The 14,259-nt window shown below is 43.0% G+C and overlaps 1 protein-coding gene across 4 annotated transcripts; it reads left to right on the top strand.

The window, feature by feature from the left end:
• Positions 1 to 1,492: 1,492 nt before the first annotated feature.
• LOC115056548 (protein phosphatase 1 regulatory subunit 12A) lies at positions 1,493 to 14,259 on the top strand. 4 transcript variants are annotated; one of them, XM_029523071.1, is made up of 25 exons: positions 1,493 to 1,840; positions 5,264 to 5,394; positions 5,647 to 5,765; positions 6,027 to 6,183; positions 6,336 to 6,480; positions 6,575 to 6,649; positions 6,768 to 6,847; positions 7,909 to 8,090; positions 8,237 to 8,346; positions 8,446 to 8,640; positions 8,806 to 8,888; positions 8,989 to 9,078; positions 9,261 to 9,362; positions 9,461 to 9,562; positions 9,642 to 9,732; positions 9,817 to 9,951; positions 10,034 to 10,136; positions 10,227 to 10,330; positions 10,450 to 10,509; positions 10,589 to 10,611; positions 10,717 to 10,780; positions 10,870 to 10,974; positions 11,836 to 11,886; positions 12,082 to 12,132; positions 13,000 to 14,259. In XM_029523071.1, exons 1-25 carry the CDS (start codon positions 1,565 to 1,567, stop codon positions 13,084 to 13,086), a joined length of 2,721 nt encoding a protein of 906 aa, XP_029378931.1. In that variant the 5' UTR covers positions 1,493 to 1,564; the 3' UTR covers positions 13,087 to 14,259. The 4 variants fall into 4 exon arrangements, with proteins under 4 accessions (XP_029378931.1, XP_029378933.1, XP_029378928.1 ...); XM_029523068.1 differs by having other exon boundaries at positions 1,565 to 1,840; positions 7,885 to 8,090; XM_029523073.1 differs by lacking the exon at positions 8,989 to 9,078 and having other exon boundaries at positions 1,494 to 1,840; positions 7,885 to 8,090.

Below are 14,259 nucleotides of genomic sequence, written 5' to 3' on the forward strand. Positions count from 1 at the left end.
TGATTAACTGCTTTCTCATTGCTGTGAATTCTCAGAGATCAGTTAGACAACAGTCATCCTCATGTTACCCAGAAAATCAGTGGACAGAGAACAGTACAAATGCTCCCAGGAAGTCAAACAGTACAGGGATCCAGATGATCCCAGCAAAATGATAAATGTCCGCTGCTGGCTCCTGACCCCTGTGTATAAAGCACAAACAGCAGCTGAACAGGTTAACAGGTTACAGACTAAACGAGGTGAAATATGAAAAATAGCACGGTCAGATTGGAAAGATAAGGGGAAGAGGTCCTGTGATTCTCACTGCAGTAAATCGTGTCATATATCCCAGGTCTTGGGTCTTAAGGTCCGAACGAACAAATCAGTTTACAATATAAAGTGAAATGGTGCAAAAATCACCAAAGGCATTTAGTCGACAGCAAATGGGGTGTCCCGGGATTCCCGTTATTAGAGATCACAACAACAACAAACCTCACCACACGTGGTTTTATCAGATCAGGCTTGTTGCGAAAGCCGTCTACCTGGAAGTCCTTCACTGTAGAAGCAAACAGTAAGGGTTAGTAAGTATTTGTTGAAGTAGATTATAAACTACAGAGATTTAGAAATATGACTTGAAAGGTGACAATGCCTTCAAGGGCTGTTTGGAAATATGGAAACCATTAGCCTATTAAAAAATATAGTTATTTTAGTTAGGTCTGTCTCTTTAGTTTTAATATCTAAAGCATATACTTTTGTTATATTATGCATTTTGATGTGATGATTAAAATCTTTGTGTAAATATATATATCTTTGTATAATTATTCCTGATGCTTATAGTTTCGCTTTCTTATGCGTGACTCACTCAGTAAAGTTCTTGACCCTGATGGCAGTCCACGTTTAGGTTTTTAATGAGTAGGCTTGAATGGATAATTTGCTCTAGACGACAAATAAAGGCATACAACTTTTGTGGTGATTGTGTGTGTGTGTGTGTGTGTGTGTGTGTGCTTTACAGACTTTTAAAGTCATCAATCAACCATTTAAATTCCAAAACGGGTTATGCAAGACACAAAATATACACTCAAAGCACATCACACAAATACAAAAGATTACTCTTGATTTTTTTTTTTACATTTCCTAAATAAGGACACATGCTCACATGCCAAGTTATTTCTTATGACCTATTTTATTTATTACTATATATTAAAAAACATTTGTAAAACTAGATGTGAAGATAATCCGTTAAATCAAGGGTTATTTGTCTAACTTGTGTAGGCTGACTCTTTTCTTTATTTCCTTCTATGTTGTTGTATCTGTTTAAAATGACATTCAGAATCGTTTTGTGAGAAAAGAAAAGAAAAGCTAAACATGTGAAGCAACACATTGTTTCTTCTTCTGATTGACGCATGTCCCAGCAGTGCCTGAAGGCAGCGGGGGGACGGAGGCTCCGTCGGGACTTGTCCCGGACTGTCCCGGCCTGCCGTCCCCGGTGTGTCCAGCAGAGGGCGCATCCCGGGGAGGCTCAACCCAGACCTCCCCTCCGCTGCTGCTCGTACCATGAGCTGAATCTGTCCGGGACAGACCAGGGAAGATGGCGGCCAATGACCATTCCCGGTCCGAAGCTGCAAAACAGCGTCGGCAGGATCAGCTGCAGCGATGGCTGGGCTCGGAGACGGACCGGACGGCAGCGGAGGCCCGGGGAAGCTCGGGCGGGTCCGGGAGCCGGCGGACGAAAGTTCGGTTCGCCCAAGGAGCGGTGTTTATGGCCGCCTGCTCCGCCGGAGACCGGGAGGAGGTGGCGGCGCTGCTGCGGCAGGGAGCTGACATCAACCACGCCAACATAGACGGGCTGACGGCGCTTCACCAGGCAGGACCATGAACCTTTTACTCTCCTCTTTGATTCGTTTCAATTGAATTCACTTTAATGTCTGCAGAGCGAACCGCCGCGCTAACTGTCGACGAGCTAACGGTTATCCGTTAACGAGCCTGTTGGCTTCACGGCGCGTTAACGTCCGTGTAACCGCTTTTAACGAGCGGTTTCAATGTCCCGGTCTGTCCCGGTCTGTCCCGGTCTGTCCCGGGAACCCGGCCACACAGACAGCCCGGCTGTGGAGCGGGAGGGGACAGCAGGGAGGACACAGTGGGATCTGTCTGAGACAGACGGAAGGGGGGGGGGGGGACACTGACTGTCCGGCCTGTGACACGAAGTCACAGAGAAATCCTATTTTAATCCGACTTTATCATCCAAGCAACAGCTTTACAGTGAGTTTCTGAAGGAGCCTGTTGATTTAAAAAAAAAAAAACAGGACAACGTTGTGTGGTTAAACTTTAGGGTTTTTTTAAACGACAGTTTTTGTACCGAACAGGCTGCACGGACTTGTCCAGGGTAGGATCCAGTCCCAGCTCCCTCCCTCCCTCCCTCCACTTCAGTCATAACACAGCAGACCAGTCTGGACAACATCACTGTCACCCGGGCTCAGGCTGATGCACTATTTCCTCTGCTTCTGTGGTACAGCCTGTCATAAACACATTGCCACCTCTTCACACGCACTGAAGTCTCAGTTGGATGGGCCGATCTCTGGTATCGAAGACTTGTCAGCATTAAAGTTGTTGTGTTGCTGTGCTTTTGATTTTCTGGCCCACTGGAGGTGAATGGTGGCTTAGCAGGCCTGTGTGCTTCACTCGGGCCATGTCCTGAGATGATGTTGGCCTTTCCCCCCTAATTTAAGACAATTGTATGTATTTGAAGAGGCTGCGTTCCCATGACCAGCTCAGAAGAGAGAGTGAGCACTTCCCTGCCTGGATATTCAGTGAACGGGCCTCCTTTCCTCGATCCACACGTTGGACAGTCACCCAGTGTGGTCCCTCTCCTCCCCTTTATCCCATCCTCCCCTGTTGCTCGAGGGTTGCCTGGCAACCAGAATTAAATATAGGCCCAGACTCTCCAAACTTTCCATCGTCCGCATCCAAACCCTTTCTGTCGTCTTCTTCTCTGTCTCTCTCTTTTGAACCCCTCCTTCTCCTCCTCCTCCTCCTCATTCGCCTCCTCATCCTCCCCCTCTCTGCCTCACTTTCTTCTTTCCTTTGCCAATTCCCCATAGAGTGGACTTTGGGGATTTCGGATGAAGAAATGGAAAACATTCCTCAAACAGCACAAGCTGCTGTTGTCAAAGGCCATTTCCACAATGAGTCATTTGATGACCCAGTGAAGGAGTCTGCTGGGAGCCACTGTGAGCACCCTCCTAATGCAAAGGGTGCGAGAAATGCCCTCTGTTCATTCATTTGGTTTGGAGCACCCACTTTCAGAGGGCTTTCCTTGTGCTGAGAGTGAAGCAAGCTTTTGATTTGCTTTGGTTGTGTCCACCACGTTCCCTGACTAATTATCTCTTATTATGAAGGAGGGTGGGGACTTGTTGCAGCTTTGTGATTAGTTGATTTAGCCCAAAAGCAAAGCTTCTTAGGTGGCTTAAGACAGGCCTGATGGACAGGCTTTTTGTGGGTATAGGCACTATATGATGCTGTGACATTCTGCAAAGCAACTGATCATAATGCATGAGTGGAAAAGTAGCAATTATTTGGGGTGTAGTCATCTGTTAAGGTGTTATCAGCTGATAGCGATGAAATCCGACATATCTTTTGTGTAGGTAGTTGCATGTGTGGGGAAAATACACAAGGCAAAGCAGGACAAAAGAACACCTAAAAGTTTCAGATAAAACAGATATTTAGACTGTAATTCATGGGCTGTTCAAACAGTACACCTTTTTCTGTGGACATCAGCAAGTAGTGAAGTAGTGATATTGTCATTGTTGCTTGTCAAGCAAAATGAATTCAATTGTGTTAACATTGCAGTCACTGCATGCCACGCTTGCAGTATGATGATAGCAATGATATCTTTTTACAGTGGATGGTCTACAATGACTTTAGCAATCAGCTGACTTTTCATCTAGTGCCACCATGAGGTTGACATTTGTTTTGAATGAAATGTCAGCATTGGTGCAGAACCTCACGTCCTGTCATTAGCAGATCAGAATTTCCCTTTGTTTAGTGCTTCTGTGAATCATCACATACCTGCAAAATGAACAACATTCCCATACCTCACTTGTGATTTATCTTAAGATAATTAGTAAATCTTAATATAAGACAGTGAGCATGGTAAACAATAATGTTATATCTGCTTAGCAACAGCATTCTAGTGATCACACAACACTTTTCATAATTGTTGCTGATTATAATTTATCAAGTAAAATTGCCTGATGTATTGCATTTACTTTTAATTGACTCATTTTAAAGACACTTTTATCCCTTTCAAGTAAGGTTTCATTGCAGGAAGAGACCTTAAACTAAGCACTGTTCACTTAATCTGTTCAGTGACGCAAGCACAAAAATAATACTGATGCACAACATACTGTGATAATACTGTGTCAAGCTTTACAAATGTGAGAGTTTGATGATTTTCCTGCTTTTAATTTGTATTAATGATTTCAATACAAAAACAATATTATACCTTAACATAAAAATCTACAGTGTATTTGCATGAAGTTTTTCTTGTTTGTTTGTTTTTTTATGAAATTATGTACAAATTGATTTACAACATCGAATTAGTTCCTGCCCAGTCCTTCACTATCATGGTGTGTGAGCTCTGACACCGATAAAGAATCAGAATTGAGTGACTCATGACTAAATTTAGCCTGATCTTTATATGTTTTGGAGCCAGTTGCTGGTGCACATTGTAAATAGTATCACGCCTGTAAGTACAAATAAACTTATTTTTATATAACTTATGAACTAAGAACTTATTTTGAATTTAATTTGATAGTAGAAGACATCAGATATCAGCTGAAGATAAAGCAGCATATCATAACACACCATAAGGTCCTCATGGGATTAATCTTGGGACTTGTGTTAGATCACATTGGGATCTGAGCTTGACCAGCCTCAGGAAAAGCAGCTAAATGGATCTGCTGTTCACGCTTGCCACGAAATGGCTGTTTTGGAAAGTTCTTGAGGGCTTTTAGCAGCCCACTTAACAGGAAGTCATTATAACAAGTAGACACAGTAGTTTTTGTTTTAGACCAGTGGTTTCATTCATTTTTAACAGATTTTGGTCTGCTGAGTTTTGCCTTTAATAGCAAACCAAAGGGAGTCAAGACTTCCTCTACTAGAACTTAAGCTGGACAATGATTGACGTGTGCAGTCTGGTTTCCCCTTTTATGTGTATAGAGGGGAGTCTCACAATAAACAGTAAACTCTCGTACAGCAATCCATCACACAGTTTTGTGCCCTCTGGCAGGCCTGCATTGATGAAAATGCTGAGATGGTGCAGTTTCTGGTGGAGAGCGGGAGTGAAGTCAACAGAGGGGACAACGAGGGCTGGACTCCTCTCCATGCTGCAGCGTCCTGTGGCTTCATTCAGATCACTAAGTATGTGTTCACCATCTCCACGTTGATCCATTACTGCCAGTGTGATTTATATGCTCAAAACAGTTATAAGACCCACATTCTCTTTGAGTCACTAGAGAGGTCAACATTGTAATGGCACAGGCACAAAACATTTTACTGGTCACAAACAGGTTGTCTTATTAATCTATATGTACATATTCTGATTGAAATGTTAATCTATTGTATGTTTATATTTCTATATGTAATATATTTTTCTGTGTTTTATTCTTGAAGATACCTGATAGAACACGGTGCTCAAGTTGGAGCAGTGAACAGTGAAGGAGAGCTTCCTTTGGATGTGGCCACAGAAGATGCCATGGAGAGATTTCTCAAAGCTGAAATCAAAAAACAAGGTCAGGAATCCATCATGTGTGCTTATCACGATTTCAAGCCTACGGTGATAGGGTATATTATCAGCAGATCAGAGCTTATAAATACATGCACACCACAAACATACAATACATAAATGCTGTAAATTTTTCAGACAGCATTTACTAAAAATTGAATAATGTGTAGATGATCAGATTCTTTTAGGTTCTTTACTGTATTTGACCATGTGGTTTCATTAACAAACTGTTCTGGCATCCCTTGATGTGTTCATGTGTGTGCTACAGCTATAGATGTGGACAAGGCCCGAAAGGAGGAGGAAAGGATCATGCTCCAGGATGCCATGGCGGTGCTGGCGGGAGGGGGCACTCTCACACCTCACCCAAACACCAAAGCGACTGCTCTTCACGTTGCAGCAGCCAAAGGCTACATTGAAGTCCTGAAGTGAGCATCAGTCCACTCACACATGACAGCAATGATGGCTTGTTAGTTCTTGCCTTATTTTGGTGCCACATCAAGTCAAACAGTTTTTATTCATTGTCTTATTCCTAATGCTCATCCTCCTTGTTTCCTCCCCTATTCCTCTCCATGTTCAGGGTGCTCTTACAGTGTGGTGTGGATGTGGACAGCAGGGACATCGACAGCTGGACGCCTCTGCATGCAGCAGCTCACTGGGGGCAGGAGGAGGTGTGCACCCTGCTTGCTGACAACATGTGTGATATGGGTGCTGTCAACAATGTGGTGAGCAGGAGAAAACCTTTTCCTCTGTGGTATATCTGTGACTGAAGCCTTTGATCATACCATAACTGATCATACACTGTGAATATCCATGTAGGGCCAAACACCTCTAGATGTTGCAGATGAGAACCTTGTGGACATTCTGGAGGAGCTACAGAAGAAACAGAATGCTGTGAGTCCACCTTCACGAGCTCCATGACGAGCCAACACAGTTATTTAAACTAATAAGATTGATTGTGTTACAGGAGTGAATGTTCTCTGTGTTTATGTGTGTTTATATTCCTCTTCAGTTACGTAGCGAGAAAGAGAAACAGACTCCTGTTATTGAGACCAGTCCACAAATCTCCATGGTACCAGTTCGTGGACGCAGGTCAGTGCCAGTATGTGTGTCTGTCTGCCTGTCTGTGTGTGTGGGTGTCGGCACATGATACGCTAAATCCTAGCCATCCCAGTACCAGTTGTCTGCATGCAGGTATGATGTTGACAGTCCCAGCATTCATGTGTAACACGTGACTTCTATCCACTGTAATTGACATGGATAGAGGAAGCGGTCAGTAACACTGTGTCCCATTTTCATGCTAAATACTAACCTTACATACAACATAAAAACTATTCTAAATATTCTATATTAAAAAAAAAATCACATAGGCACTCAATCTCAGCACAATACATTTCAAAGGAGAGAAAAATATTTGTATTTATATTGTTGATTTTTTTTTCCTGCAAAATCAACAGTGAGAAAAACTGAAAAAATCCAATACTGCATTGAAGCAGCCCTACTCGTTAATTGGTAACATTAATGACATCTTTGCTATATATCCAGAAATATAATAGATGCCAAACTGTTACCGCATGTCACTTTCATTATATAAACAAATTTTAGCTTCGGGTTTGAAAATGTTTGCACAGGAAATGTGGCAAAGCAAAATAAATTAAGAGCATTCACTGAGTAGAGAACATTTATTTTCCTAAGCACATTTAAAGGACACCATATTTCAATAATGCAATAGGATATCTTGTGTTTTATATGTATATTATTTTGTACACACATTGTATACAATTAGTATGCAGTGTGGAATTGGGACATAGTAATTGTTTGCCATTTGTAGCTGTGCTGTGCTGCTATTTTATTCCTGGAAGTTTTGTGTAAAATTTTTGAGAAAATCTGTAAAACAAATGATTTGGGAAAGACCTACTGGTTGATGTTACATGTAGCAAAATGGTGGTTTAGTGATAAGATAGCAGTTTGATGCATGGCATCACAGAAAGTGACCCATTGTCCAACCCACTCGTGTGTTGATTGGCGCATGCTTGCTCTAATTGGCTGCACATGGAATGATCTCCCTCACTGATCAGCTCCCTGCATGCCACCTGTTGTTCCACCCCACCTTGGCCCCGCCCCTGCAGGACTTCTATCTCTCGTATGAGCAGTAAGGAGAAGATCTGCCTCCATGAGCGAGAGAAGCACCCACCTCCTGCCCTGCAGAGCAGTCCGGCTGAGGACGAGGAGGAGGAAGGTCACGGTGGACAAAATCAGTCTCAGAGCCAGGCAAAAGCCTCCAGTAGCTCCAGTTCAGAGGAGGAGAGCGAGTCTGAGAGTGACGCGGAGTCAGGTGAGAGACAGTTTGGGGAGGTCTGTGGTCGAGTTGCCAATTAATACTCGAGTTAAAGTGTGTTTAAGAACGAACCTGTTGTATCAGATCTGAGTTTTATGACTTGACTTATTATTTATTACTTGTTGATCTTTGCGTGGTTGCAGAAAAAGCAAAAAACAGAGAGATCATAAATAACTTGAACAACAAACGCAACACTACCAGCCTGCTTCCTACCTCCATGTCAACGAGTACTGCTGCAAGCCAAGTGAAAAAGGTCATACAAGGAGATTATATAAAGAATATCGAATGTCTGTTTTAAGTGCATAACAATCCTGAACAATAACCATGGTGCCTTTTATTGGCTGTGTAACAGGAACCAAGCAAACCCATAGCCACTGAGGCCCCAGGCTCCTGGAGAACATCTCTGAGGAAGGCAGGTAGCTCTGTAACTCTAGGCTCAGCTGGACTGTCTGACTCCAGTCAGGACCCCAGCAGACCTCCAGAATCAGGCCTGGGAATGACCCGGTCTGCCTCCAGCCCCCGCCTCAGCTCTGAGGCTGACGCCAAGGTATGCACCACAGGCGCTCCCGTGACTCAACGATTTATACACCCACAAGACCGCCGCTATTATTTAAAAAAGCTATCACGACAAGCCGAATGTGGACTTCTTTTACAGCCTCCATCCACCAAGGCACATAAATAACCAATAAATTGCTCTCACCCTTGTTGTCAGGAGCCAAGGCTCGCTAGGGTACCGCCTATTCCAACACGGAGGCTCTTTAGTATTCCAGACAGCAGCCCTGACAACTCCAACAGGTGGGCTTGTGCTCTGACATGCTTTTCCACTTGTGAAACCAAGATCTGTTTTTCTGAGTCACTGTCTATGTGCCCTTGTCACCCTGTCTGTCTCTCTCAGTTGGCTAAGTCGTAGCTCCTCTTACATCCGGCGCCTTCATAGTCAGACAGGGAATGATCTCACTAGTCCTGCTCCTAATTTGCTTCACAGGTCAGTCATGCTGCTCACTGCACGCCTCGTGTTTGTTTGCCCTCCTGTTTGCGTGCACCTGTTTCTGCAGTGTCACTGCATATAACAGTCCCCCAGCAGTGAATCCGAATTATGCATCTGTGGCCATGAAAGATGCCTTTGTGTCTTCAGTGGGTTCAGTTCAATTGTCTTTTTTTTTCTAGCTCATCTTATGGAAAGAGACTGGATGACCCCACCATGACCTCAGCTAGCACAGGAACAAGCTCTGCCGGACTCGGCCGCCTTAATAGTGTTTTGGCACAGAGGTATTTATTTTCTGTATACTGTCTACTTTCAATTTCATTGGAACAAATTCCCAATTTATTTGACAAATTTTTATAGCCAGTTCTTATCACTCTTTAAGACTTCCTCAGGAACAGACAGAAAAGAAGGATCAGTCAAGCATCACCACCTCTAACTTTCAGAGCACAACCATAGGTGAACAGGAGACCAAGCAGAGGCGCAAGTGAGTGTCAGCTTTTGTCTTGTGTTATTGTGGGGCTGATTGAGCTTTCTAGCTTAAAGGTTTGGTTTGATTTGGATAGATCATATCTGACACCAGTGCGGGATGAAGAAGCAGAAGCACAGAGGAAGGCTCGCTCCAGACATGCACGGCAATCCCGCCGCTCCACTCAGGTACAAACACCCCCTCAAGGGAGGGTGAAGAGGAACTGTTTTGAAACTCGTACATAACATAGTATTGTCTCCCTTCATATAAAGGGGGTGACACTCACAGATCTTCAGGAGGCAGAAAAGACGATGAAAACCATGAAGATTGACAACAAAGGGAGAGAAAAGAAGGAGGAAGACAAGGAGAAAGATAAGGAAACAAAACCGAAGAAGGGAGAAGAGGGGGTGAGAGCCGTATTTCAGAGATTTAGCCGTATCTTGGTTGGACTTGCATAATGTTATGTGACATCACATACTGTGTTTCCAGGAAGTGAGCTGGAGGTCTCGTATTGCCAGCCTGCAGAAGTCGGACCTGCTGGGCCTCACACAGCCTGCTGGTACTCTACGGCCTCAGGCATCAGACAGGAGAGGTACACGCTACCACCATCTTCTCCCAAAAAAAATTTAGTACTTGACTTTGTTGAAACATTTGATTTGGTGCTTTATGACTACTTTTCCAGATATGGAGGCCAGCACAGGGGAGAGTGAGACTGAGCAATGGGCCAGGGAGCGCAGGGAGAGGAGACAGGCCCGGGCCAGAAGGAAGGCACAGAGGACCGGAGAGGTACATCTGACTTCTTTCATCTGGAAACTGACAATCGGCAAGAAAAAGATCCAGTTGGCAGCAGAGGAATACAAAACTGCCAGGCTTTAACTACATGTTGCATTGTTTGTCAACTGCAGAGTGATGACAATGATCCCAGTGGAGAGGAAGAAATCTCAGGCAATAGGCTGGATCCACAGGTGTGTTTGTGTATTTGTGTTCACGGTGGGAAGTAACCTAAGACGCCAGCCATAACTTGTTTGTCTTCTCTATTTACAGACAGAAAAAAACTTGAGTTCCAGGTATGTATTCATCCTATGACCTGTTTCATTTTGCTTCTTTCTTTATTCTACTATCAGTCTTTACAATGACAATATCTCTGACCTTTGTTCTCCTCATGCACTTAGGTCAGACATATCCTGTAACGATTGTACGCAGGGAGGAGGATCTGAGACCAAGGATTATAAGAAGGTCAGCACACATTGCTGATATTGAGATCATGAAATTTGTTTCTCGTGTTTATACCAGTTCTTTTTTTGCTGTTTGTTTATGTTTGTCAGTTGTTTGAGGAGGTCTCCAGAGAAAACAATCAGCTCCAGTCTCAGTTGCAGGACACTCAGAGGATTGTCAGTCAGACCAGGTTGGACCTGGAAAAGGCCACGCAGGTGATGATACAGACACACTGTTATTGTAACCAATCCTGTCCAAAGACAGGATGGATTTTCAAAGTGTTATAACCAGTAATCTACAAGCTCTGTAATTGAGTGCCATCTGTTCTTAGAACATGTTTTGTATGTACACAGCAGTTAGAAGTGAGGCCTCTTCTATTTACCGTAACCAATATTGGTAATCCGATTACTTCATCTAGTAACAGACAGAGTCAGTTCACTGACTTAATGACTTGTCTTTTCTTCAGCTCCTATTATACCACAGTTAAGCAGGTCATAAAAATATTTCAGAGGTCACAACTTAAAACATTAAGACTGAGTGAGCACAGAACATGAGACATCATTCATAGACTTCGGCATTAGTCGCTATATAGCAGATTCTGCATTTTTCAATTTGCTTTTGTTGCCATTAATAACTATTCTGTTTGAATCCCAAATGACCCTGTAATACACCCTGAAAAATAACTGAGAGCTTTTGATCATAACTTGAATAATTCATGAATTCAATCATTGGCAGATAAAGTTTACCTGAGTTATGTTTTTTATTTTTAATGTCCCCCAAGGAGAACTCCTTACATGTATGTAGTGAGCAGTGAATGAATTCAGACACATTAATGATGTTTTTGCTTGCTTTTGCTGAGAAGTCATATGCTCAATGATCACTCACTGATTTATCTGATGGACCCAGTGGTCATTGAACAAAAGTTGTGTAGTCTGTCTTTGATTAGAAATATAACCTGAGAAAATGCACATCTACATCACAAGTTGCAACTCCTATATTCAGAATATCTTTTTGCACATATGCCACTGTACATATGTAAACCTGCTGTAATATTGTTGGTTTGATGCCTTCAACAGAGACAGGAGCGTTTCAGTGACTGTTCAGCCTTGCTGGAGCTGGAGAGGAAGGTAAAGTTTCTCTGCCAGTGATGCTAATATGCTGTCGTATGCCACACAACTGCCACCCCTGCTGTGTGTTGACGCTCTATCCTTCCCACTTAAACTGCTTTCTCACTGGTTTTCACTCAACTTCTGTGTGTTTTCATCCTTCTTTCCTACATCATCTGCCTCTTTCCACCTTCCCTCTCGTTTCCCTGGCATCAGGACCGGAGGATGTTGGAACGGCGAATGGCAGAGCTGGAGGAGGAGCTAAAGGTGAGGAGATATTTAGAACAAATCTCATCCTGGCTACAGACACTTTGCATGCACCTGCTTGATTAGCTTGGCTTTAGCTTCTGCAGTTCAGCAGGGTGATGAACGCACATTGATCTCTGATATATTTTAGTTAATTTGATTGTCAAATTAATAGATGATGGTGTTTTATCTGCCCAACTGTGCTTTCAACTGAGTAAATTTGCTGTAGGTAACTTTTCTTTGAAGGAATAGTGCAATATTAGGGGAAATATAAGTTTTAGATGTCATTACTGCTGGAGCCATCAGTAGGTTAGCCTAGCATAAAGGAGTCTATGCAAAGGTAATCAGCTGCTTCCTAGCTTTTTATTTATGGCACAAATGCAGGAGTGATATTAATATTCTCATTTAATTCAAAGAAACTGCAATTGCCGCACAGTTTTGGTAGAGAATATAACAATCAAGGATTTGGAATTGGCCTGAATTAGTTCAGCTTCTACAATTCAGATACTTGTGGCTCAATAGGAGCGACATGGGCAAGAGAATGATCTGTGTTTGTCTATCCTTCAACCAAACATGACATTGCTCTTCTTATGAGCGCGTGGTACCAAAATATTACTTTACTGTCAAAATGAGGCCTATGTCTCATTCAACTAAACTTAACACAGCAGGAGTCTGATACTCTGCATTAATGCATTAATATTATAACTCTAAATAGTTTGAATCAGTGGTTGTGTTTTAGGGCAGACAAAGCAAAGTGCTCTTTTATAGCTGCGTTTTTCCTGTAACAAGTCAAATTCTGTGAAAAGGGTGTATACAAACCAAATCACATAATGCAATCTAATCTGGTCCTTTAATTTGTTGTAACGTTAGTTTAATTTTTACCACCAGGTTTTGGTTGACCTGAGAGCAGACAACCAGCGTCTTAAAGATGAAAATGGAGCACTGATCCGTGTCATCAGCAAACTCTCCAAATAGATGTGGAGAGCAAAAGACATACACTCGAAGACCAGGGATCTCCCCCTTTCCCCTCCTTCCTCCTTCCACACATTCCTCCAAGTGCCAAAGAGCAAGAAGGGGGGAGGAAGCAACAGATTGTCTTACGTACATGAGCCCTTCAGATTGACTTGGATTGTGATGCCTCTCTGTGAACAGCCGGAGTGGCTTTTGTGCCTTAATGTCCGTTAGTCACAGGAAGACCAATGGCATGAAGGCCTGTGCCATTGGTCAGAGCTTCCAGCAGTAGCAGCATGAGGCTTGACATCAGCCAATTGCCCACAGCTGGTGCAACACACGAAACGCAACATCTAATCTGACTGTGCATCAGGGGAACTCGAAAGTGCATGCAGATTCCTGTGTGTGCATCACATACTTCATCAATGCACATGCCACTGAGCGCACAAGGCAGCTTGGGCCTTAAAGCTCCCACTTAGTATTTATTTTTTGTGAAAACACTCACGTCACTAACTCACGAATTTACCCCACTTACAGTCCAAATCGAATGTGTTGCCAAGAAGTAAAGGTTTTGATGTATTTGTTTTAAAATCGAGCTCTGAAATGTGTTTCAGGCTCTGCCTTGACATTCAGCAATGTCCTGACAACACGGGGAAGTCCATGAAGCTCTGTTGGGTTGTTTTGTTTCCACATGCAAGTGTTTGAACCCACCTACCTCTCCACCTTTGCACTTCCCCACATACATTTTTATTTTTGTGACCACAGACACACTCCATGCTCTTAAAAATGACCACAGAACCAGGTCCGTCGACCGCAGCACTTTACTCTCTGCAAAGCAATAAAAGAGCAGGGGGGCTTTGCCCAGCCTCCTGACAGACACCTTATCTTTTCAGAGCAGCACCTTCTCACTTAAGTGGAGGGAGAAGTTACCTATAGCTGAAGGTCAAAGGTCATTGCACAATTATAAGAATTGCTGTTCTGTCAAAGCCTATTATGTTATGAATGAGTTTAATTATTACCAGTGGTAAAGATATTTTCATAGTTTTTCATGTTGGGTCCCCTTTTGCTAGGGCGCATGGTTATGTATATTACATGTGTATAGATATTAGTCTTGAAGAATACCCTTTTTGAAGTAAAATTCCATGTAGCCTTTCTTCACATGTTGGTTTTCTAATATATTAAATGGATGTCTGCACC

The sequence above is a fragment of the Echeneis naucrates genome, chromosome 16 (assembly GCF_900963305.1).
Source record: "Echeneis naucrates chromosome 16, fEcheNa1.1, whole genome shotgun sequence".
Taxonomy (NCBI): Eukaryota; Metazoa; Chordata; class Actinopteri; order Carangiformes; family Echeneidae; genus Echeneis; species Echeneis naucrates.

Bases quoted from the DNA above. Each gene is read 5' to 3' on its own strand.
- LOC115056548 (XM_029523068.1), top strand. From the start codon at position 1,565: ATGGCGGCCAATGACCATTCCCGGTCCGAAGCTGCAAAACAGCGTCGG. The intron at 5,395-5,646 runs GTATGTGTTCAC...TTATTCTTGAAG, and splicing joins GGCTTCATTCAGATCACTAA to ATACCTGATAGAACACGGTG. The intron at 6,184-6,335 runs GTGAGCATCAGT...CTCCATGTTCAG, and splicing joins GGCTACATTGAAGTCCTGAA to GGTGCTCTTACAGTGTGGTG.